Source organism: Dendrobates tinctorius, unplaced genomic scaffold (assembly GCF_039654945.1).
Source record: "Dendrobates tinctorius isolate UK_male_01 unplaced genomic scaffold, ASM3965494v1 ptg000369l, whole genome shotgun sequence".
Lineage (NCBI taxonomy): Eukaryota > Metazoa > Chordata > Amphibia > Anura > Dendrobatidae > Dendrobates > Dendrobates tinctorius.
Window position 1 is genome coordinate 69,761 of NW_027362035.1, and position 25,160 is coordinate 94,920.

The 25,160-nt window shown below is 46.2% G+C and overlaps 1 protein-coding gene across 2 annotated transcripts in view; it reads left to right on the forward strand.

Moving 5' to 3' along the window:
* ARFIP2 (ARF interacting protein 2) overlaps positions 1-19,779 on the forward strand; it is a 58,746-nt gene extending 38,967 nt beyond the window's left edge. For both annotated transcript variants that reach the window (XM_073562893.1, XM_073562894.1), the window contains 5 exons: positions 1,278-1,390; positions 1,642-1,863; positions 2,696-2,853; positions 3,267-3,441; positions 14,844-19,779. In XM_073562893.1, the coding sequence (XP_073418994.1) occupies positions 1,278-1,390; positions 1,642-1,863; positions 2,696-2,853; positions 3,267-3,441; positions 14,844-14,999 (824 nt within the window). In that variant the 3' untranslated portion in view covers positions 15,000-19,779. The remainder of the gene's footprint in view (positions 1-1,277; positions 1,391-1,641; positions 1,864-2,695; positions 2,854-3,266; positions 3,442-14,843) is intronic.
* The last annotated feature ends 5,381 nt before the right edge of the window (positions 19,780-25,160 follow it).

The following is a 25,160-nucleotide window of genomic DNA, read 5'->3' on the forward strand; positions in this document are numbered from 1 at the left end:
CCAAGTCTGAAGGCCTAAGTATCCTCTACACCAGTATGAGTGAAATTGTAAAGTGTCCTTTTTGTTCTTTCTGAGGTGATGTCCTCAAATTGTAGGTGGTGAGGATATCTACCTGTTCTTACATGGCATCCCCCAGTTGTTGGTGTGATCCTCTCCAGTTCTTGCTGTCCTATCCCCTAGTTATCTGTGAGGATGTCTCCCAGTTCTTGAAGTCTTATCCTATGCTTTTTGATGAGCATGTCTCTCAGGTCTTGCTGTCCTGTCTCATGCCCCAGTTGGTGATCAGGATGTCGCTCACTTATTGCTATGGCCTTCCACAGTTGTTGGTAAAAACATCTCCTAGTTCGTGATGATGAGTTATCCCAATTCTTGCTGTCTTATCCCCCAGTTTTTAGTGAAGACGTATCCCAGAACTTGCATTCTCCTTCCCCAGTTGATGAGGATGTCTCTCAATTCTTGCTATGGCCAGAGTTGTTTGTGAAGATGTCCCCTTGCTATGGCCTCCCTGAGTTGTTGGTGTGGGCATCCACAGTTCTCGCTGTGGCCTCCATCAGCTGTTGGTGAGGTCATCCCCCAGTTCTTTTTATCTCATTCCTTAGTTCTTACTATGTCCTCCCACTGTTGTTGCTCCTGACATTTCCAGTTTTGGCTATGGTCTACCCAAGTTGTTGGTGAGGATGTCCCGATGCTAGGGTCTCCCTGAGTTGTTGGTGTGGGCGTCCACAGTTCTCGTTGTGGCCTCTCCCAATTGTTGGTGAAGACATGCCCAGTTCTTGCTAAATTTTCCCCCAGTTGTTAGTGAGGAAATCCCCAGTTCTTGCTGTGACCTACCCCGGTTGTTGGTGGGGACCTCCCCGGTTCTTGCTATGTTGGTGAGAACATTTCCAGTCCTCCCTGTGGCCTCCTCCTGTTGTCGGTGGGAGCTGCCTTATTTGACAAGATCTAGATATTATAATTGTGCAGAATGGTGATGGCTCTGATCTGACTTTTCAGCAGGGATTTTAGTGAAATCGTTCTTGTGTCGTTCAGCCCACCACCCTGATAGAAATGTTTCTTGCTTTGATGAATGGCGTTTGTCCTCTGTTTGGATGTCGCAGCATTACATGGAGATGAAAATTGAAATCCTTCAGGCTTTCAGCGTGTGCCCCATAAGCAGACCTGACTGAGCCCTCACGTCTTGTGATGCTAGGTTTCCCATTAGAGGATAATCAGAGTAGTGATTATTCTGGCAGCGAATTCTTCATTGGTTGGTAAGATTGGGATGTCTTCTCTTCCAGGGTCCATGTCTCAGCCATCCTCGCACCCCTCACTAACATCTGAGGAGATGTCTCGGGGTTTAGCTGTGGAAAAGTTTGACATGGTGAAAAAGTGGGGGATCAACACATATAAAGTAAGAGTGACCTGAAGTGCTGTCATCCTTGCTCTGCCCGCCCTGCCTGTCTTCAGCCTCTACATGCCCTGCCATTTTGTGGCCTCTGCCCGCCCTGCCATTCTATGTCCACCCTGCCGTCCTCCAACCTCTGCCCATCCTGCTGTCTTCTGCATGCTTTTTCCGCCAGTCTTCCCTGATACTGGGCCTATTGTTAATGTACACTGCCCTGTCACACTAGACCACCTGAAATCCTGTTGTCTTCTTTGCAGTGCACAAAACAGTTAATCTCAGAGCGGTTTGGCCGGGGGTCTCGTACAGTGGACTTGGAGCTGGAGACCCAGATTGAGCTTCTTAGAGACACTAAGCGGAAGTATGAAGGCGTCCTGCAGCTGGCCCGAGCGCTGACGGCACATTTCTACAGCCTGGTGCAGACACAGAGGGCCCTGGGGGATGCCTTCTCTGACCTGAGCCAGAAGTCTCCAGAGTTACAGGTTAGTGACCCTCCTGAGTATTATTCAGATCCTCTCACCACTGACCCAGTGACGATCCTCTGTAGACATGTATGAAACATCCCATCACCTCCATACAGTGTAGCTTCATACGCAAGTCCCCCCCCAGAGCTATATGCATATTCTTCCAATGTCTCACCATATCCTGTCATATGCTCTGCAGGAAAACTCCACCACCACCAAGCCCTGTTCACATCCCCTCCACAGTACGTGGGATATCTCCTCCACCACCATGTCCTGTTCACATCCCCTCCAGATACATTCCACAGTATGTGGGATTTCTCCTCCACCACCATCACCTCCGGATCCATTCCACAGTACATGGGATCTCTCCTCCACCACCATGCCCTGTTCACAACCCCTCCAGTTCCATTCCACCGTATGTGGGATCTCTCCACCACCATGCCCTGTTCACATCCCCTCCTGATCCATTCCACAGTACATGGGATCTCTCCTCCACCACCATGCTCATATTCCTTCCAGATCCATTCCACAGAACGTGGGATAACTCCTCCACCACCATGCCGTGTTCACATCCCCTCCTGATCCATTCCACAGTATGTGGGATCTCTCCACCACCATGCCCTGTTCACATCCCCTCCTGATCCATTTCACAGTACATGGGATCTCTCCACCACCACCATGCTCATATTCCCTCCAGATCCATTCCACAGAACGTGGGATATCTCCTCCACCACCTGGGGTATCTCCTCCACCACCTGGGGTATCTCCACCACCACCATGCCCTCATACATTCTCACACCGCTGTCTTAAGCCAGTAATGATATTCACATTGTGACTCTTCGCATGTTAGGAGGAGTTTGGATACAATGCTGAGACCCAGAAGCTGCTGTGTAAGAACGGCGAGACCCTGCTGGGGGCTGTCAATTTTTTTGTGTCCAGTATCAACACCTTGATCAATAAAACCATGGAAGACACGTTAATGACGGTGAAGCAGTACGAGACGGCAAGGTAATCAGAGGCGCTATGTAGTCCTCACTACACGGAGCAGTAAAATACAGGAATAGTTGTGTTCAGCTGCTGTTCCTTCATTGTAGTGACGTATAACTGTGATAACATAGCAAGAACACGGCTGTGACACGCGAACACGGTTTGTGGTGTATGACCGCCATATTTGACCATTGATCCATAGTGCTATAGTCTTATATCACCGCATGTTTAGTCACTGGTTATTCCATTTACTTACAAGCCAAACATAAGCTTAGATGTCCCCACAACCAACCCAACGTTACCTCTCGCTGCCAGCACCTGGGGGACACATATCAGGGCCCCATGCTCTGGTGCCTTTAGTTGGAATTCACTGATGTAGACATGTGAACCTTCTCCCGTAAATCCACACCTCTGAGTGTCGTATTGCCTTGCAGGTTGGAGTTTGATGCGTACCGGGCTGACCTGGAGGAGCTGAGTCTGGGACCTCGTGACGCAGCCACTCTCTGCCGCATTGAGGTCGCTCAGCAAAACTTCCAGGCACATCGCCACAAATATGAGAAACTGCGAGGAGATGTGACCATCAAACTGCGCTTCTTACAGGAAAATAAGGTACGACCACGGCATTATATGTGATACTGAGCTGGTAAACACGGTCATTGCCTGTCTTCTGGGACTTCTGTTCTCCTGAATTTTTCAAAGATTCTGGCTAGTGGTTCTGCCATTTCCTCTGCTTTCTTTTCTATACCCAAGGACGTAATTCATCTGGACCAGGAGATGTAAATTCATGTAAATTAGCTGAGTGTTCCCTCACCATCTCTCTTTATGGATGATGTGGATCCTTTTACTCCTTCGATGGCCCCGTGAAGATCAGTTGATGTTACATTTGCTTTCCTAGAGAACACAGATGCAAAATAGGAATTTAAAACTTCATCTTCTCAACATCGTTTTTGACCATTGACCACTTCTCCCTTTTTATCCTGTAAATGTCCTATAGCATCTTTGACTTGACTTTTGACATAACCCCCCAAATCCTATTTTTACTGGGTCGCTCTTACAAGCCTCATTATTGGCTTTAGCCCTTCTAACACTTGGCCTGCAGACAGCATTATATTCTTGTTTAGCTATGCCCTCCTTTTTTTTTTAATAAGCTGTGACCACTGCCTTTCAGGGCTTATCTGCAGCATTCTATAATGCTGTATATCTGCCCCCAGTCCGACGTGCAAGAGAAGAAGAATAAGTTTTATTATACTCATCCGGGGGGAGGGGTTGGGGTTTCGGTCCGGTCCGATGGGTGTCGCGGGTGCGGCGCCTCCCATCTTTTTGCGACTCCTCCCTCCTACTGGCTTCATGCCTACCCGGCATCGCTCTCCTGCGCAGGTGTAATTCTCTGCCCTGTTGAGGACAGCGCAAAGTACTGCAATATGCATGCGCTGGGAAAAGTCAGAGAGGACCTGCGCACTGCAGGAATTTGGTCTGCCCTCAACAGGCCAGATCAGTACGCCAGCACAGGAGAGCGATGCTGGGGAAGCATGAAGCAAGCAGGAGGGCGGCATCGCAAGAAGATGGGAGGCGCCGGACCTGGACCTGCGACATCCATCAAACCGGAACGCACCCCCACCCCCTGTGAGTATTTAAAATCTTATTTTTCTTATCCGGGGGCAGATATACAGCATTATAGAATGCTGTAAATAAGCCCTGAAAGGCAGTGGCTGCATCTTATAGCGGCCAAAATAGCTGACAGGTTCCGTTTAATATACATTTTTTTTAACAAGTGATAAGTTCTGTGTTCATCCACCCTGGTCTCTTTAAGTGCTTCCAAATCTTCCTTCTTTTTGGGATTGTTACTGATTTTGCTAAATGAAATTCTCACTGCACAATCTCCCATCCTTCTTGGACATTTCTGTCCTGTAGAACATCGGGCCATTGGACCTCTCCTACCCTCTTTCTGAATCCATTAAAATCTGCCTTTCTGAAGTCCAACTTTAAAGTTTTGAGTCCTCATTGGTCCTCCTGCTCTTGTAATCCAAAATGTAAAGATAGCAAAATTCCCAACCACCTTTATTTCTTTACCTATTTCCTCCCTGTTGGCAAGAATTATTTCCAAGATTGCAGATCCTCTTGTTCTCACTTCTACCTTTTGTAAAGATAAAGTTGTCAGCAAGAGAAGATAAGAATTTTCTTGACCAATTACTTTTGCCTGAGAGAGATTCCCAACAAATGTCTAGATTGTTAAAATCTCCCAAGATCACAATGTCGTAGTTTTGTGAGAAGAGAGACATCTGTTGTAAAAACAGTTTATCCATATCTTCAGTCTGACCAGGTGGCCTATAATAAACACCTACAATGGTGTCCTTTCCGTTCTTCTCTACTTGTATTCTAACCAAACAATTTCTACAGAGCTACCAGTCTCTGAAGATTGGATCTCTGTGGAGATGTACATTTTCCTAACATACAATGCAACACCGCCTCCTTTCTTTTTAATTCTGTTTTTAATAAAAAAGTTGTAGCCTTCAAGATTTGTATTCCAATCATATGTATCATTCCACCAAGTTTCAGTGATGCCTATGACATAATATCTCTCTTCCTGTGTAGCAGCTCCAGTTCTCCTTGTTTGTTTCCCATGTTATATGCATTTGTATAGACACATTTTAGTTTGTAGTCGGTTTCCATTGCTCCTCTGTTTTTGTTCTTTATTTCCACTTCTAATAGAAGGGTTCTCAAAAGAATTATTTAGCTGCATATTTTTTCCTGGCCGTATATTTACCACCCCATATTGCACTAGTTTAAAGCTTTCCTGATGAGTATAGCAAGGCGTCTACCAAATATGACATTACCACGGACATAGCTTTCTCAATTGATGGTACCACAGTGATGGCTTACTCTGCTGATGTTACCAGAGTCATGTCTTACTAAACTGACGTTACCTGGCCATGGCTTAGGCTACTGACCTTACCAGGTTCAGGGCTTAATCTACTGACATTACTGGGGTCAGGGTTTACTCTATTGACGTTATCACGGCAATAGCTTACGCGACTAACGTTACCACAATGATGGCTTACTCTGCTGTAATTACCTGGCCATGGCTTACTCTACTGATGTTACCGGGTCATGGCTTTCTATACTGATGTTATCATGGCCATAGCTTTCTCGATTGACTTTACCTAACCATGACTTACTCTGATATTACCTAGCCATGGCTTACTCTATTGACCTTACTGGGGTCAGGGTTTATTCTACTGACGTTGCCACAGCCATAGCTTACTTGATTAATGTTACCATGATGATGGCTTACTCTACTGAAGTAACCAGGTCATGGCTTACGCTACTGACATTGCCAGGATCATGACTTGCACTACTGATATTGTCCTAGTCATGGCTTGCTCTGCTGATGTCACCAATGTCACGTTTTACTCAACTGATGGTACCTGGCCATGACTTGCTCTACTGACATTACTGGAGTTATGGCTTAATCTACTGACGTTAGTGGGTCATGACTTACTCTACTGATGTTAGTGAGTCAGGACTTACTCTACTGATAGTGGGAAGGGCTTACTCTACTGACATTACAGGGACAGGGCTTACTCTACTGATGTTAGTGGGTCAGGGCTTACTCTACTGACATTAAAGGGACAGGGATTACTCTACTGACGTTAGTGGGTCAGGGCTTACTCTACTGACGTTAGTGGGTCAGGGCTTACTCTACTGACGTTAGTGGGTCAGGGCTTACTCTACTGACGTTAGTGGGTCAGGGCTTACTCTACTGACGTTAGTGGGTCAGGGCTTACTCTACTGACGTTAGTGGGTCAGGGCTTACTCTACTGATGTTAGTGGGTCAGGGCTTACTCTACTGACATTACAGGGACAGGGCTTACTCTACTGACATTACAGGGACAGGGCTTACTCTACTGACATTACAGGGACAGGGATTACTCTTCTGACATGACAGGGACAGGGTTTACTCTGCTGACATGACAGGACCAGGGCTTACTCTACTGACATTACAGGGACAGGGCTTACTCTGTGTGGCAGAGCCAAAAGTTTTACCATAACCAGGTTCCCCGCATCATTCTCCCACATGCTTTATGCATCCATTAGCCCTCTGTGTCCGTACTGTCACACACCTAACATTATGGCTGGTCCATACAATCAGGGCAACTGTTACCACCCACCTTTCGTGTCTACCTCTTTCCTCATAGACTGTAAGCTTGCGAGCAGGGCCCTCACTCCTCTTATTTGTTATAATCTACTGTATGTGATTATTGTTATGCTGTAATGTCTATTGTCTGTACAAGTCCCCTCTGAAATGTAAAGTGCTGCGGAATATGTCGGCGCTATAAAAATAAAATTTATTATTATTATTATTATTATTATTATTATTATTATTATTACTCTACTGACATGACCGGGACAGGGCTAAGGCTGGTTTCACATTTGCGTTAAAACAACGCTGCGCCCTGCGTCGTTAAGCCCCGCCCCGAGCCGGCTCCCTGCCCGCCCCATCCGGGATCACCGCCTACTTTCGCATTTGCACCCATGCGATCGGCGCACCCTATCTTTAGCATAGGGTGCGCAGATCATGCGCTGCCAGTGTGAAAGTAGCGTGCTGCGCACTTTTGACAGTGCGCCGTGCGCGCCGAAATGCAACATGCTGCATTTTGGCGTGCACGGCGCACCGTCAAAAGTGCGCAGCACGCTACTTTCACACTGGCAGCGCATGATCTGCGCACCCTATGCTAAAGATAGGGTGCGCCGATCGCATGCGTGCAAATGCGAAAGTAGGCGGTGATCCCGGATGGGGCGGGCAGGGAGCCGGCTCGGGGCGGGGCTTAACGACGCAGGGCGCAGCGTTGTTTTAACGCAAATGTGAAACCAGCCTTACTCTACTGACATGACAGGGCTTACTCTACTGACATTACAGGGACAGGGCTAAAGGTACTGTCACACTTAGCGATGCACCAGCGATCCCGACCAGCGATATGACGCGGTCAGGATCGCTGGTGCATCGCTAAGTGGTCGCTAGTGAGCTGCCACACAGGCAGATCTCACCAGCGACATCGCAGCAGTTGGGGGTCGCTACTTACCTGTCACACTAGGCGATCCTGACGTCCTTCCGCCCGGCTCCACGCTCGTCTCTCCACAGGAAGCGCCGCAGGAAGCTGACGACGAGAAACAGTCCAGGACGTTCTCGCGCGATCAGCGATAACCAGCGGGGGAGCGGTCGGAGGTAAGTATCAGACACCGCGATATCGCTAGCAATAGCGCTATAACGTCACAAGTTATAGCGATATTGCTAGCGATATCGCTTAGTGTGACAGGCCCTTTACTCTACTGACGTGACAGGGCTTACTCTACTGACATTACAGGGACTGGGCTTACTCTACTGACGTTACAGGGACAGGGCTTACTCTACTGACATTACAGGGCTTACTCTACTGATGTTACAGGGACAGGGCTTACTCTACTGACATTACAGGGACAGGGAGTACTCTACTGACGTTAGTGGGTCAGGGCTTACTCTACTGACGTTAGTGGGTCAGGGCTTACTCTACTGACGTTAGTGGGTCAGGGCTTTCTCTACTGACGTTAGTGGGTCAGGGCTTACTCTACTGATAGTGGATCAGGGCTTACTCTACTGACATTACAGGGACAGGGCTTACTCTACTGATGTTAGTGGGTCAGGGCTTACTCTACTGATGTTAGTGGGTCAGGGCTTACTCTACTGACGTTACAGGGACAGGGCTTACTCTACTGACGTTACAGGGACAGGGCTTACTCTACTGACGTTACAGGGACAGGGCTTACTCTACTGACGTTACAGGGACAGGGCTTACTCTACTGACGTTACAGGGACAGGTGTTATGAATGGGTCACCGAGGAGGAAAAAACCTAAACATGCTAAGCCCAGAAAAACCAGAGAGGTTGGTAACTATGCAGATTGCAGATCCCTGATCTTACCACACAACTAGAATCAGCCGTGGAGCGTGCCTACGATGAACTTAAATGCCTCGTCATGGCCGGAGGACTACATTAGCCTAAAGCAAGAAAAGGGAAAACTAACTGCCCCAGAGCAGACCCCAAAGGAATAGACAGCCCCCACACATGTATTGACGGTGAAACAAGATGAAAACACAAACACAGGTAGGAAAATAGGCTGAGCAAACGATGGGGCCCAAACTAACTAGAAAGGAGAGGAAAGGAAAGACACTGTCTGCAATCTGCAAAAAACCCTACAAAAATAATGTCCAACACTTCTGATAGCAAAATTAACCCTAAAATATTCTGAATAGGGTGTCGGCTGCCTTGAATCCAATCTCAGACTCCTGAAGTCCAATCGTCATCCTCATTCTCAGGTGGCAGATCACCACCGATCAAATCAGCCTCACTACCTTCTGTTAGCACCAGAGGGAGTCTGGAAGGAGAACTCACAACTGGTGAACCAGAGAATGAACTCACAACAGTACCCCCCCCTTGAGGAGGGGTCACCGAACCCTCATCCACGCCACCAGGCCGATCAGGATGGGCCCGGTGAAAAGCACGAACCAATCTATTGGCATGAATATCAGAGGCAGAGACCCAAGAATTATTCTCCTGACCATAACCCTTCCATTTGACTAAATACTGGAGTCTCCGTCTAACCAAACGAGAATCCAATATTTTCTCTACCTCATATTCCACATTGCCCTCAACCAACACAGGGTCAGGAGGTGCCGCCACAGGAACCACTGGCTCTACAAACCTCTTCAACAGAGATTTGTGAAATACGTTATGAATCTTGAACGTAACTGGAAGAGCCAATCGAAATGAAACAGGATTAAGAATTTCCAAAATCCTATAAGGACCAATAAATCTAGGCTTAAACTTAGGAGATGCAACCTTCATAGGAATATTCTTAGACGACAACCAAACCATATCACCCACTTTAAACCGGGGACCAATGGTCCTATGCCAGTTGGAAAATCGCTGAGCCTTTTCCTGAGAGAGTGACAACTTATCCACCACTTGGTCCCATATCTGCTGCATTCTCTTAACCACAGTGTCCACACCTGGGGAGGATGAAACCCAAAATTACAGAAAAAGGGTGACATCAAAGTGGCAGAACTAGCTCTATTGTTCAGTGCGAATTCGGCCAAGGGTAAAAATGAGACCCAATCATCCTGATCAGCAGATATAAAACATTTCAAATAAGACTCCAGGGTCTGGTTTGTTCTCTCAGTCTGTCCATTGGTCTGGGGATGAGACTTGGAGGAGAAGGATAACTGAATTCCCAGATTGGAACAAAAGGCTTTCCAGAATCTGGAAACAAACTGGACTCCTCTGTCGGACACAATGTTTTCAGGAATTCCATGTAACCGAACAACCTGTTGTAAAAACAAGGACACCAACTCAGCGGAAGATGGCAACTTTGGGAGTGGTACAAGATGGACCATCTTCGAAAATCTATCACAAATCACCCAGATAACAGTCATTCTCTGAGAGACAGGAAGATCAAAAATAAAATCCATTGAGATATGGGTCCATGGCCTCTTGGGCACCGGCAAGGGCATCAGCAACCCACTAGCGCAAGAACAGGGTTTAGACCGAGAACAAGTCCCACAGGACTGTACAAAATTCCTGACGTCATGAGATAATGCAGGCCACCAAAAGGACCGACTCACCAAATCTCTGGTACCAAAAATACCTGGATGACCAGCCAATGCGGAGCAATGAATTTCAGACATCACTCTTTCTCCACTGGTCAGGAACATACAATTTTCCCATAGGGCAACGCTCAGGTTTATCCTCCTGAAATTCCTCCACGGCACGTCTCAAATCGGGCGAAATGGCAGAAAGAACTACCCCTTCACCTAGGATGGTAGTAGGCTCGGTCACACTAAGAGAATCGGCAAAGAAACTCCTAGAAAGGGCGTCTGCCTTAACATTCTTAGTGCCCGGAAGAAAAGAGACCACAAAATTAAAACGCGTGAAAAACAAGGCCCATCTAGCCTGTCTAGGATTCAAGCGTTTGGCCGACTCCAGATAAATCAGATTCTTGTGATCGGTGAGGACCACAACTTGATGTCTAGCTCCCTCCAACCAATGTCTCCACTCCTCAAATGCCCACTTCATGGCCAACAATTCCCGATTCCCCACGTCATAGTTGCGTTCAGATGGAGAGAACTTTCGAGAAAAGAAGGCACAGGGATTCATCTTAGAAGTCACAGGGTCTTTTTGGGACAAAACAGCTCCTGCACTAATCTCAGAAGCATCTACCTCCACCTGAAATGGAAGTGAGATATCAGGTTGCCGTAAAACTGGAGCTGAAGTAAATCTCCGCTTAAGCTCCTGAAATGCTGAGACAGCCTCAGGAGACCAATTCAGCACATCAGCGCCCTTCTTGGTCAGGTCAGTCAGTGGTTTGACAATACCAGAAAAATTACCTATAAATTTACGATAGAAATTAGCAAAACCCAAAAACTTCTGGAGGGCCTTCAAAGAAGTAGGCTGAACCCAATCATATATGGCCTGTACCTTGGTCGGGTCCATTTCAATAGTCGATGGAGATAGGATAAATCCCAAAAATGAAATCCTCTGTACACCAAAGAGGCATTTCGATCCCTTAACAAACAGGGAATTCTCCCTCAAAATCCGGAGCACAGTCCGGACATGTTCCACATGAGAATCCCAATCACTAGAAAAGATCAAAATATCATCCAGATAGATGATCAAAAACTTATCCACAAAGTCACGGAAAATATCATTCATAAAGGACTGGAAGACAGAAGGGGCATTAGAGAGCCCAAAAGGCATCACCAGGTACTCAAAATGTCCCTCCGGAGTATTAAACGCCGTCTTCCATTCATCCCCATGCTTGATGCGAATAAGATTATACGCCCCCCTGAGGTCAAGCTTAGTAAACCAGCAGGCACTCTTAACTCTGGAGAATAAATCAGACATCAGAGGTAACGGGTACTGATATTTAACCGTCATCTTGTTAAGGGAACGATAATCATTACACGGTCTTAATGAACCATCTTTCTTGGCCACAAAAAAAAAACCAGCACCTAAAGGTGACGAGGATGGTCTAATATAACCCTTCTCCAGCGACTCCTTAATATAGGATCGCATAGCATCATGTTCGAGTACTGATAAGTTGAAAAGCCGACCCTTGGGAAATTTACACCCAGGCATCAACTGAATTGCACAGTCATAACTCCTATGAGGAGGCAAAGACGCAGACTTACTCTCACTAAATACATCAGAGAATTCAGCCAGATAATCAGGAATATCATGAGACTGAGAAGAGGAGGAGAAAACAGGAGCGTCCCTAAGAACACACTGACAACCCCAACTCACCACAGACCCAGATTTCCAATCCAAAACTGGATTATGAGTTTGCAACCAGGGAAAACCCAGAACAATAGTATCATGCAAATTATGCAGCACCAAAAATTTACACTTTTCTTGGTGGTCTGGGGCAACTCGCATTATCACCTGGGTCCAAAACTGGGGTTTATTCTCCACCAAAGGAGTGGCATCAATACCCCTCAAAGGAATAGGCGTCTGCAGAGGCGTCATGGACAAACCACAGCGTTTAGCAAAGTCCAAATCCATCAGATTCAGAGCTGCTCCTGAATCCACAAAAGCCTTCGTGGAAAACGTGGATAAGGGGCAGATCAGAGTAATTGCCAAAAGAAACTTAGGTTGTACACTGCCCACAGCAAATGTATGTGCAAAACGTTTCTCTTGTTTAGGGCAGACAGAAATAGTATGAGAGACATCTCCACAGAAAAAACACAGCTTATTACGCCTTCTAAACTCCCGACGTTGCGCCCTAGACAAAACCCCATCACATTGCATAGGTTCAGACGTTTGTTCAAAAGGTGGCAGCGCCTCCCGTGTAGTTTTACGTTCACGTAAGCGCCGATCAACTTGAATGGCTAATGACATAGAATCATCAAGACCAGAGGGAACAGGAAATCCCACCATAACATCTTTTACGGTCTCTGATAAACCCTTCCGAAAGAGAGCTGCCAATGCACTATCATTCCATGTAGTAAGGACCGCCCACTTTCGGAATTTTTGACAGTATAACTCTGCAGAATCCTGACCCTGGTTTAATGCCAACAGGGTTCTCTCAGCTTGATCAACAGCATTAGGTTCATCATACAACAACCCCAAGGCTTGAAAAACTGCATCCACATTAGTCAGAATAGGATTTCCAGGTGTCAGAGAAAAAGCCCAATCCTGGGGATCGCCGCGCAGCAAGGAGATGACAATTTAAACCTGCTGCGCAGGGCTTCCCGATGGGTTAGGCTTCAAGGCAAGAAATAATTTACAATTATTCTTAAAATTCAGAAATTTAGACCGATCCCCAGAAAACACATCAGGAGTAGGGATCTTAGGTTCAGCAACATGTGACTGAGTGAGGTAGGTGGAAATTCCCCGCACTTCAGCAGCCAGCTGCTCCACATGATCAGACAATTGCTTAATCTCCATTAGGAAAAAAATCCTATGGCCCCAGAGAAAAAGAGGAAAAAATATGTAAAAAATAAAAAAATTCTGACACTTTTTTTTTTTTTTCTTTTTAACAACTCTTTCCTGCTTTTGAGTTCCCTAGAATCTGCGGTATGGCTGGTGATTCTGTTATGAATGGGTCACTGAGGAGGAAAAAACCTAAACATGCTAAGCCCAGAAAAACCAGAGAAGTTGGTAACTATGCAGATTGCTGATCCCTGATCTTACCGCGCAACTAGAAGCAGCCGTGGAGCGTGCCTACGATGAACCTAGATGCCTCGTCACGGCCGGAGGACTACATAAGCCTAAAGCAAGAAAAGGGAAAACTAACTGCCCCAGAGCAGACCCCAAAGGAAAGACAGCCCCCACACATGTATTGACGGTGAAACAAGATGAAAACACAAACACAGGCAGGAAAATAGGCTGAGCAAACGATGGGGCCCAAACTAACTAGAAAGGAGAGGAAAGGAAAGACACTGTCTGCAACCTGCAAAAAACCCTACAAAAATAATGTCCAACACGTCTGATAGCAAAATTAACCCTGAAGTCACTAGACTTCTCCCACTATATCAGCACTCTGAAATATTCTGAGACAGAGCAAAAAGAGGCCAAATAAGGGAGAAAAAGCAAATTGTCAAACACAGATAAATAAGAGTGGAAATACAGCACAGCCCATGCCGGGGCTGGCTGACCACAAAAAACTGAATAAACCAACAAAATCAAGTGTGAACATTAACAGAGAAACTTAGCTTGAGCTGACTGGAACAGAGCTGAGAACCAAGACCTGACAAGCAAGATGTATCACTAGCAACTGAATAGGGTGTCAGCTGCCTTGAATCCAATCTGAGACTCCTGAAGTCCAATCGTCATCCTCATTCTCAGGTGGCAGATCACCACCTATCAAATCAGCCTCACTACCTTCTGTTAGCACCAGAGGGAGTCTGGAAGGAGAACTCACAACTGGTGAACCAGAGAATGAACTCACAACAGACAGGGCTTACTCTACTGACGTTACAGGGACAGGGCTTACTCTACTGACGTTACAGGGACAGGGCTTACTCTACTGACGTTACAGGGACAGGGCTTACTCTACTGACGTTACAGGGACAGGGCTTACTCTACTGACGTTACAGGGACAGGGCTTACTCTACTGACGTTACAGGGACAGGGCTTACTCTACTGATGTTATATTGGTACTGTGTGACTCTTCCAACAAATCCATGGTCACTGCTCACTTCTGACTTTTTCGCAATCATTGCTTCCACTACTTTGCTTTTGTAGTGATTGCATTTTAAGGTTTCCTTCTATTTAATTCCACTAACCTTTCATGTCTCCCCTATCTCCTCATAGATTGTAGCTTGCAAGCAGAAACCTCACTCCTCTTGGTATCTGGTTATGTGTTTACTCTGTAATGTCTTTACTTTTCAGAGGGTGCTTGCACAAGCATTAAAGTGCTGCCGAATATGTTTGTGCTCTAGAAATAAGAGTGTTGTATCTCTTGTCGTCCTCTCTTCCAGGTGAAGGTCATGCACAAGCAGCTGCTTCTCTTCCATAACGCCATCTCCTCATATTTTGCTGGGAATCAGCAGCAGCTGGAGGCTTCACTGCAGCAATTCAACATCAAGCTGAGCAGCACGGCCAGCGACAAACCTTCCTGGCTGGAGGAGCAGTGACCGCACCACTCCATTCTGTATGTGTTTGTGTGTGTACTGTATTTGTAAGTGTTGTGTGCATGAAGGTTTGTGTGTGTGTGGAACATTACTGTGTGCTGCTGCGAGCGTCTTTTGTATGCTAGAATCTATCATTCTGTGTGACTACAGATCAGTGTGTGTGACGGTACGTCCGAGACTCTATCTTGCAGGTTGTGGGCAATCACCACACCATAAAAGCCAGTATAAAGCCCACATACCTGGCCTAGCGCTGGTTATCCCACTTTTTCTGATCCATCCAGGTGCACGTGTCACTCCACCGTCCTCCGGTTCCGTCCACTCTCCTCTTGAGAGAAAACATCCACTCAACCGTCTTCAGGGTTCCTCCACTCTCCTCTTCTGTTGACAAACACTCCACTGTTTTTCAGGTCCCCTTTATTCTCCTCTCTTCTGTAGACATCCAGCCCACTGTTTTTCAGGGCCCCTCCGTTCTCTTCTCTTCTGTAGACAGCCACTACACTGTTTTTCAGGTCCCTTTTGCTGTCCTCTGTAGATATATTCTCTATTGTTCTTCAGGTCCCCACTGCTCTTGTCAATTTTGTAGACATCCACACAACAGTTCCTCAGGTCCCCTCCACACTCTCTCCTCTCTGTTCATCAGGTCCTCTCCGCTATCCTCTCTTCCGTAGACATCCACTGTTCTTCAGGTCCCCTCCATTTTCCTCCCTCACATAGACATCCACTCCACTGTTAATGTCTCCTCCTCTCTTTTGCAGACATCCACTCCCCAGCTTTTCAGGGCCCCTCAGCTCTCCTCTCCTCTGCAGACATCCACTACAATGTTCTTAAGGTTCCCTCCGCTCTCCTCTCCTCTGCGAACACTCGTTCCACTGTTGATCATGTACCCTCTTCAGGTCCCTTCAGCTATTCCTTCTTCTGTAGATTTCCACTCCACTGTTCTTCAAGTTCCTCCCACTCTCCTCTGTAGACATCCACTCCAGTGTTCTTCAGGTCTATTCAGCTATTCCTTCTTTAGACTTCCACTCCACTGTTTGACAGGTCATCTCCACTCTCCTCTTTGTAGACCTCCACTCCACTGTTCTTCAGGTCTCCTCCACTCCCCTCTTCTCTGTAGACATCCACTGCACTGTTCTTCAGGTTCCTTCAGTTATTCCTCTTCTGTAGACCTCCACTCCATTGTTCTTCAGGTCTCCGCCGCTCTCCTCTTCTCTATAGACATCCACTCCACTGTTCTTCAGGTCTCCTCCACTCCCATCTTCTCTGTAGACATCCACTCCACTGTTCTTCAGGTCCCCAGTCTCTCCTCTTCTCTATAGACATCCACTCCACTGTTCTTCAGGTCTCCTCCACTACACTCTTTTCTGTAGACATCCACTCCACTGTTCTTCAGGTCCCTTCAGCTATTCCTCTTCTGTAGATCTCCACTCCACTGTTTTTCAGGTCCCTTCCACTCTCCTCCTCTTTGTAGACATCATCCTCACTGTTCTTTAGGTCCCCTCCGCTCTCCTGTAGACGTCCACTGCACTCTTCTTCAGGACCATTAATTCACCGTGTAAAAACACTGTACTTAAAATGACTTTATTTACATCTTAACGCTACAGTTAGTGATAATAAAAGAGACCACTACCACCATTAAAAAGAAAAAAATACCAGGAGGTGCCTGTATCTATCACTTGGCTAGACTGTTCCTACCTGCCAGCGGAGGTTGGAACCCTACACCGGCGCAATGGCGCACCCGCTGACCGTCGGCTATCCCTTCTAATCCTACCCAGCCTTGTTGGGATTTGGAGGAGAATAGGATTTCCTAATCTATATATCTTCCTCTCCTATCAGGGCCAAGATATTAACATTGTTTAGACAGTAATGCACAATTGAACACCAATTGTGGGGGAAGTCTATATCACTATAGTGTTACTTCCCACAGTCTAGACTGAGTGCATTACCAACATTCATGAATTACTAGAAGGCCAAGAGGTTCGGGCGATATGCCTCATCTATCTCCTGCCTGCCAGCCAAGGTAGGCACCCTAAATGATAAAAATGAGATTGGCGCCCCCGCTCCAGATGGCTGTCCCTACTTTCCCTAAGTGCTGTAGGTGCTGTGTATATCTATAAGGGATAGCACATAATAGGCAGTGAGGGGATAGAGCGGTAAATAATGTCTAGCAATGATATCCAAAGCTCCAGATATCATATTGCACCTTCCCAAACATTATAGGAATGAGCTCAGAAAGTTAATAAATCATTGAATACCACATGTAGCTCTACTGTATACTGTAAGACAAGTATTAACATCATCAGATGGAAACTATTACTCAGATGACAACTCAAGAAACTAGGCTCTAAGGGACACTCAACGCGTTTCCCCTTTCAAGATTCATCAGGAGTGAATAGTATATAAAGAGACTACTCAGCTGATGGAGGTTGTGCTACACCCAGCATGGTAGCGGGGTTTGGAATTCAATCACATGAGGATCGATCCCCCTTCATGATGTGCAGCATTGCTCAAAGTTAATATCTTGGTCCTGATTGATTGTCCTCATTTATATATCTTCCGCTCCTATTCTCCACCCAATCTCAACAGGGCTGGGTAGGGTTAGAAGGGATAGCCGACAGTGAGCCGGGGTACAATTGCGCAGGTGTAGGGTGCCAACCTCCGCTGGCAGGTAGGAACAGTCTAGCCAAGTGGTAGTGGTCTCTTTTTTATCATCACTAACTGTTGCGTTAAGAGGTAAATAAAGGTAATTTTAAGTACAGTGTTTTTACACAGTGAATTAATTGTCTTGTTCTATCTGTGCAGAAAATGATTTAAAAACTGTGTTCTTCAGGACCCCTCTGCTTCCCTCTTCTCTGTAGACATCCACCCCACTGTTCTTCAGGTTCCTTCAGCTATTGCTTCTTTAGACCTCCACTCCACTGCTCTTCAGGTCTCCTCCATTCTCCTCTGTAGACATCAACCCCACTGTTCTTCAGGTCCTCTCCGCTCCCCTCTTCTCTGTAGATATCCAGTCCACTGTGATTCAGGTCCCCTCCACTCCACTGCTCTTCAGGTCTCCTCCATTCTCCTCTTCTCTGTAGACATCAACCCCACTGTGATTCAGGTCCCCTCCGCTCCCCTCCTCTCCACTGCTCTTCAGGTCTCCTCCATTCTCTTCTCTGTAGACATCAACCACACTGTGATTCAGGTCCCCTCCGCTCCCCTCCTCTCCACTGCTCTTCAGGTCTCCTCCATTCTCCTCTTCTCTGTAGACATCAACCACACTGTTCTTCAGGACCTCTCCGCTCCCTTCTTCTCCGTAGACATCCAGTCCACTGTTCTTCAGGTCCCCTCCGCTCTCCTCTTCTTTTGTAGACTTCCACCCCACTGTTCTTCAGAACCCCTCCGCTCCCCTTTCCTTCTGTAAACCTCCAGCCCACTGTTCTTCAGAACCCCTACACTCCCCTCTTCTTCTGTAAACCTCCACTCCACTGTTCTTCAGGACCCTTCCGCTCCCCTCTACTCTGTAGACTTCCACCTCACTCTTCTTCAGGTTCCCACTCCTCTTCTTTTCTCGGCTGAGATCCACTCCACTGTTCTTCAGTTCCCCTCGACTCTAAACTCCATGGTCCTGATTCATGAAGCAGTTTGCTGATATAAAACTGCTTGAAGTGTAACATTTTTGTGCAATTTTTTGAAATTGTGCAAAACTATGCAACATTTGGTGTTTTTCCGCCAGTCCTGTCTGACTGACTGTGGATAGAGCTGGTTTGGGGCGCGACCAACGGCGCTTGACAATGTAATTATAACTTAAACCTCTTGGGTAGTGCAAAGTATGACGGTAAAGTGCTCTAATCTCTGACTGCCATAGATTTCTGGTGGAAGCGCATGGCAGTCCAAAGATGCACCAGATTCAGTAGGAGGTGCACAGCTGTTAATGAAAGGCGCGCTGGAGATGTGCACGCCAGGCTTTACAAATCTGCCGCATCTTACTCCAGCCCATGTTTCTACTCCTCTATCAGCTCTGTCCACAATCTTCTGTTCTACCACCATTCTCTTTCTGGTCTCGGTGGTGGAGGCACTGGTGCTCGTGTGTGGATGCTTCTGGTAGGCCCATGGTATAATGGGTTAGTTCACACTTTTCTGCAGTCGTTTGTAGCATTACTTCTAGCAGTCGCCGGTGATTTCCTTTCATCATTTCTGGAGTTTATAGCAGGAGCCCCTGTCATGAAGCCAGGGGGGGTCCTGTAGAGTTGAGGAGGATGGTTGACGTGGAGGGGCTTTAGTAACAGGGGTATATTTTAATTTTAGTTCTCACACACAATGACTGCGGCTAGTAAGTGACATGAGTGCGGTGCCCTCTGTGTGAGGGGCGGTGTGTGTACCCCAGAGGTGCTCCTCACGTGTGAATGCTTTGTACAACACTACTTCTGGGCAGCGAGTGTCGGGGTCTACACTCCTGTGAGTCTTACCCTTGTACATTTCAGTGTGTCTGACTGTGAACTCCGGGTGTGTGCATGTGTGTGGTCGAGTGTGCGAGCACTGCGGCATTATTACACGGCGCAGTGTGTACTCTTAGGGTCCACCGCTGACCAGATTCCACCCCTGTGTAACTAACATTGGGCCATGTGCTTGTTACCTGCCCCGTAGTACAATAACTATTTATGAAGCGATTGCTCCTTGGGAATGGTTTGTGGGTGCGACGCTCCTTCTGGGGTCTCGCCGGGCGAGGAGATCATCTCAACTCAATGAGGAGCATCTGTTACTAGAACATTTCTGTAAATCTGAATAAATCTAATGATGAGTCTGTGGTGTCTGTGATTGAGGCTCACTGTCTCACTGGACTGCAATGCCTGGCTAGTACCAAAGGTCTGCAGAGCGTGTCCTGGTCACAATTCACACCTCGCTGATCCAGGTCTACGTCCGCCATGGAACATGGATAGAAGTAAAGAAGAGTCTGCAAAACTCCAGCGTGTCCCGGTCACACCTGGCATGTCGTCGAGCAGATCCAACCTCTGCATTATTACTATGTTATCAGTTCATGCCGTGTCTCCATGTTTTGGAACATCTCTGAATATGACTTGTGCAGTGGATGGTTGCATGTAGGTCTCCAGGCATGGAGCAGGAGCCATCTTACAGTGGAAGCGCCGGTTGCCTACAGCAATGACCAGCCATGAGGCGTCTCTGATACGAGGCTGTAGACGTTTTGGGCCGCTTTTGAATGGAAAGGCAGTTCCCTGTGGTTAATGCCTTGTACTACATCCGTGTGGAGGTGTTTGCCGCCGTCATGTCACGGTCTTGTTTCCGCAAATCATCTTCATATACTTCGTCCTTCAGCGGCGGATGATGTGGATCTCTACATTGGCAGTGCTATATGTCATTTATTCCGTATAATCCTATGCATACATGGATACCTGTGAGAGATGATCCCCAGTGTAGTGTAAACTGGTCATCATTGCTGTCCTAGTATCCCAGTTACATGCAGGGTCACTAGATTGGTTGACGCTCCTCCTTTTGCTCCTGTTATGCTCTTCCTTTGCTTATCCTCCTGTTGCTGCTGTTATAGTTTTTATCATGTTGCCACTCTTCATGCAGCGTATTTTCTTGGTTCCTACCTTTGTTCCACTTGTTGCATCTTCTGCTGCTGATGATCAGGCCCCTTCTTGTTGCTCCTCCTGTTACCTTTTATGCTGCTTACTTTCCTGCTCCCCCTGTTACTCTGTGTTCTTCTACTTTTTTGTGCTGCTGCTGCTCCTCATGATGCTACTGCTATTTGTGCTTGTCACAGATAACACCTGGGGGGTCACGCAGATGCCACCACTGTCACCAGTTTGTCAGGGAATGCAACTCCGCTGCCTTCAATCGTCAGGACAGTTATGCAGTAGTCTGACGCGTTATGGATGAGGCCACGACTGCATCCACTAGTAGGCAATTTATTGGGGAACTCAGTCAGCGTATGGTCTGTACGCCTGTGATTCCAATGCATGGAATATACGTGTGTGTGTGTGTGTGTGTGTATATATATATATATATATATATATATATATATATATATATATACACTCACTGGCCACTTTATTAGGTACACCATGCTAGTAACGGGTTGGACCCCCTTTTGCCTTCAGAACTGCCTCAATTCTTCGTGGCAGAGATTCAACAAGGTGCTGGAAGCATTCCTCAGAGATTTTGGACCATATTGACATGATGGCATCACACAGTTGGCGCAGATTTGTCGGCTGCACATCCCTGATGCGAATCTCCCGTTCCACCACATCCCAAAGATGATCTATTGGATTGAGATCTGGTGACTGAGGAGGCCATTTGAGTACAGTGAACTCATTGTCATGTTCAAGAAACCAATCTGAGATGATTCGAGCTTTATGACATGGCGCATTATCCTGCTGAAAGTAGCCATCAGTTTCCTGTTCTTAGCTGAGAGGAGTGGTACCCAGTGTGGTCTTCTGCTGCTGTAGCCCATCTGCCTCAAAGTTCGACGCACTGTGCGTTCAGAGATGCTCTTCTGCCTACCTTGGTTGTAACGGGTGGCAATTTGAGTCACTGTTGCCTTTCTATCAGCTCGAACCAGTCTGCCCATTCTCCTCTGACCTCTGGCATCAACAAGGCATTTCCGGCCACAGAACTGCCGCTCACTGGATTTTTTTTCTTTTTCGGACCATTCTCTGTAAACCCTAGAGATGGTTGTGCGTGAAAATCCCAGTAGATCAGCAGTTTCTGAAATACTCAGACCAGCCCTTCTGGCACCAACAATCATGCCACGTTCAAAGGCACTCAAATCACCTTTCTTCCCCATACTGATGCTCGGTTTGAACTGCAGGAGATTGTCTTGACCATGTCTACATGCCTAAATGCACTGAGTTGCCGCCATGTGATTGGCTGATTAGAAATTAAGTCTTAACACACAGTTGGACAGGTGTACCTAATAAAGTGGCCAGTGAGTGTATATATATATATATATATATATATATATATATATATAAAATATGTGTGTGTGTGTGTGTGTATATATATATATATATATATATATATATATACATACACACTGTATATACAGTTGTGGCCAAAAGTATTGACACCCCTGCAATTCTGTCAGATAATAATCAGTTTCTTCCTGAAAATGATTGCAAACACAAATTCTTTGTTATTATTATCTTCATTTAATTTGTCTTAAATGAAAAAACACAAAAAGAATTGTCCTAAAGCCAAATTGGATATAATTCCACACCAAACATAAAAGAGGGTGGACAAAAGTATTGGCACTGTTCAAAAAATCATGTGATGCTTCTCTAATTTGTGTAACTAACAGCACCTGTAACTTACCTGTGGCACCTAACAGGTGTTGGCAATAACTAAATCACACTTGCAGCCAGGTGACATGGATTAAAGTTGACTCCACCTCTGTCCTGTGTCCTTGTGTGTACCACATTGAGCATGGAGAAAAGAAAGAAGACCAAAGAACTGTCTGAGGACTTGAGAAACCAAATTGTGAGGAAGCATGAGCAATCTCAAGGCTACAAGTCCATCTCCAAAGACCTGAATGTTCCTGTGTCTACCGTGTGCAGTGTCATCAAGAAGTGTAAAGCCCCTGGCACTGTGGCTAACCTCCCTAGATGTGGCCGGAAAAGAAAAATTGACAAGAGATTTCAACGCAAGATTGTGCGGATGTTGAATGAAGAACCTCGACTAACATCCAAACAAGTTCAAGCTGCCCTGCAGTCCGAGGGTACAACAGTGTCAACCGTACTATCCGTCGGCGTCTGAATGAAAAGGGACTGTATGGTAGGAGACCCAGGAAAACCCCACTTCTTACCCCGAGACATAAAAAAGCCAGGCTGGAGTTTGCCAAAACTTACCTGAAGAAGCCTACAACGTTTTGGAAGAATGTTCTCTGGTCAGATGAGACAAAAGTAGAGCTTTTTAGGCAAAGGCATCAACATAGAGTTTACAGGAGAAAAAAAGAAGCATTCAAAGAAAAGAACACGGTCCCTACAGTCAAACATGGCGGAGATTCCCTGATGTTTTGGGGTTGCTTTGCTGCCTCTGGCACTGGACTGCTTGACTGTGTGCATGGCATTATGAAGTCTGAAGACTACCAACAAATTTTGCAGCATAATGTAGGGCCCAGTGTGAGAAAGCTGGGTCTCCCTCAGAGGTCATGGGTCTTCCAGCAGGACAATGACCCAAAACACACTTCAAAAAGCACTAGAAAATGGTTTGAGAGAAAGCACTGGAGACTTCTAAGGTGGCCAGCAATGAGTCCCAGACCTGATTCTTATAGAACACCTGTGTAGAGATCTAAAAATGGCAGTTTGGAGAAGGCACCCTTCACATATCAGGGACCTGGAGTAGTTTGCCAAAGAAGAATGGTCTAAAATTCCAGCAGAGCATTGTAAGAAACTCATTGATGGTTACCGGAAGCGGTTGGTCGCAGTTATTTTGGCTAAAGGTTGTGCAACCAAGTATTAGGCTGAGGGTGCCAAAACTTTTGTGTGGCCCATTTTTGGAGTTTTGTGTGAAATGATCAATGTTTTGCTTTTTGCTTCATTCTCTTTTGTGTTTTTTCATTTAAGACAAATTTAAATGAAGATAATACCAAAGAATTTGTGTTTGCAATCATTTTCAGGAAGAAACGGAGTATTATCTGACAGAAATGCAGGGGTGTCAATACTTTTGGCCACAACTGTATACTGTGTGTGTATATATATATAAATTTGGGGGGAAAATGGGGGTGCGTCTTATAATGCAGATATACCTCACGGGCCGCGGTGGAGCAGGGTCCCACGATCGCTGCTGGAGTGGAGAGTTGCAGGCCGCAGGCTGGGATGAGGGGATGTTTCGATGTGCGCCGCTGCGGGTGTTCGGTGGTGCAGGGGCTTTGATGACATTTTGCGTAAGCCCAGAGCCCCGCACTTACATGGTTTACTATGCGGTGGACTCCGGGAAAATGGCTGTCGGGGAAGGCGCATGAACAGATGGAGATCTCGGCCCCCAGATCTTGGGAGATGAGAACTCAGCGCTGACCCTGGGACCCCACTTCACCGCAGCCACCACCTCGGTAAACAATAAGACGCATAGATTATAAGAAGCACCACAATTTTAGGCAGTGTTTATTAAAAAAAATTACCAAGATGTTACAAAATTGGAACAAAACCATGCAATATATTGAATTACCTGAAATAAAAAGGTATAACAAAAGAGAATTACTTAACCAGGTGTCATGGAAATGGCTTAGATAGAGCTTTGCGAAGAGAAGCACTTATATTGGGAAAATGGACAGAACCACAGTGAACTATGACTTCCAGAATGAACAATGACCCAAACCCAAACATTGCTTTTCATTTGCTCAAGGTTACACCCACATACAGTTGAGTGAAAGTGTTTGCCCCCTTCCTGATTTCGTATTCTTTTGCATATTTGTAACACTTAAATCACTATCAAATTTAAATGTTAGACAAACACAAGTAATCACAAAATTCAGTTTTTAAATGAAGGTCTTTATTATTAAGGGAAAAAGAAATCCAAACCTACAGGGCCTTGTGTGAAAAAGTGATTGTCCCCTCCTTTAAAGCATAAATTAACTGTGGTTTATCACATATTTAGGAAGCTGAGTTCAAGTTCTCTAGCCACACCCAGGCCTGATAATTGCCACACCTGTTCTCAATCAAGAAGCCACTTAAATAGAACCTGCCTCACAAAGTGAAGTAGACCAAAAGTTCCTCAAAAGCTAGACATCATGCCGTGATCCAAAGAATTCTGGAACAAATTAGAAGCAAAGTAATTGAGCTCAATCGGTCTGGAAAAGGTTATAAAACCATTTTTAAAGCTTTAGGACTTCAACAAACTACAGTGAGAGCCATTATCCACAAATCACAAAAGCATGGAACAGCGGTGAACCTTCCCAGGAGTTGCCGGCCTACAAAATTTAACCCCAAGAGCACAGCAACGACTCATCCAAGAGGTAACAAAAGACCTCACACCAACATCCAAAGACCTCAGTTAAGGTCAGTGTTCATGACGCCACCATAAGAAAGAGACTGGGCAAAATGGCTAGCATGGTAGAGTTCCAAGGCAAAAACCACTGCTGAGCAAAGAGAGCATAAACGCTCATCTCAGTTTTTCCAGAAAATATCTTGATGATCCCTAAGACTTTTGGAAGAATACTCGGTGAAC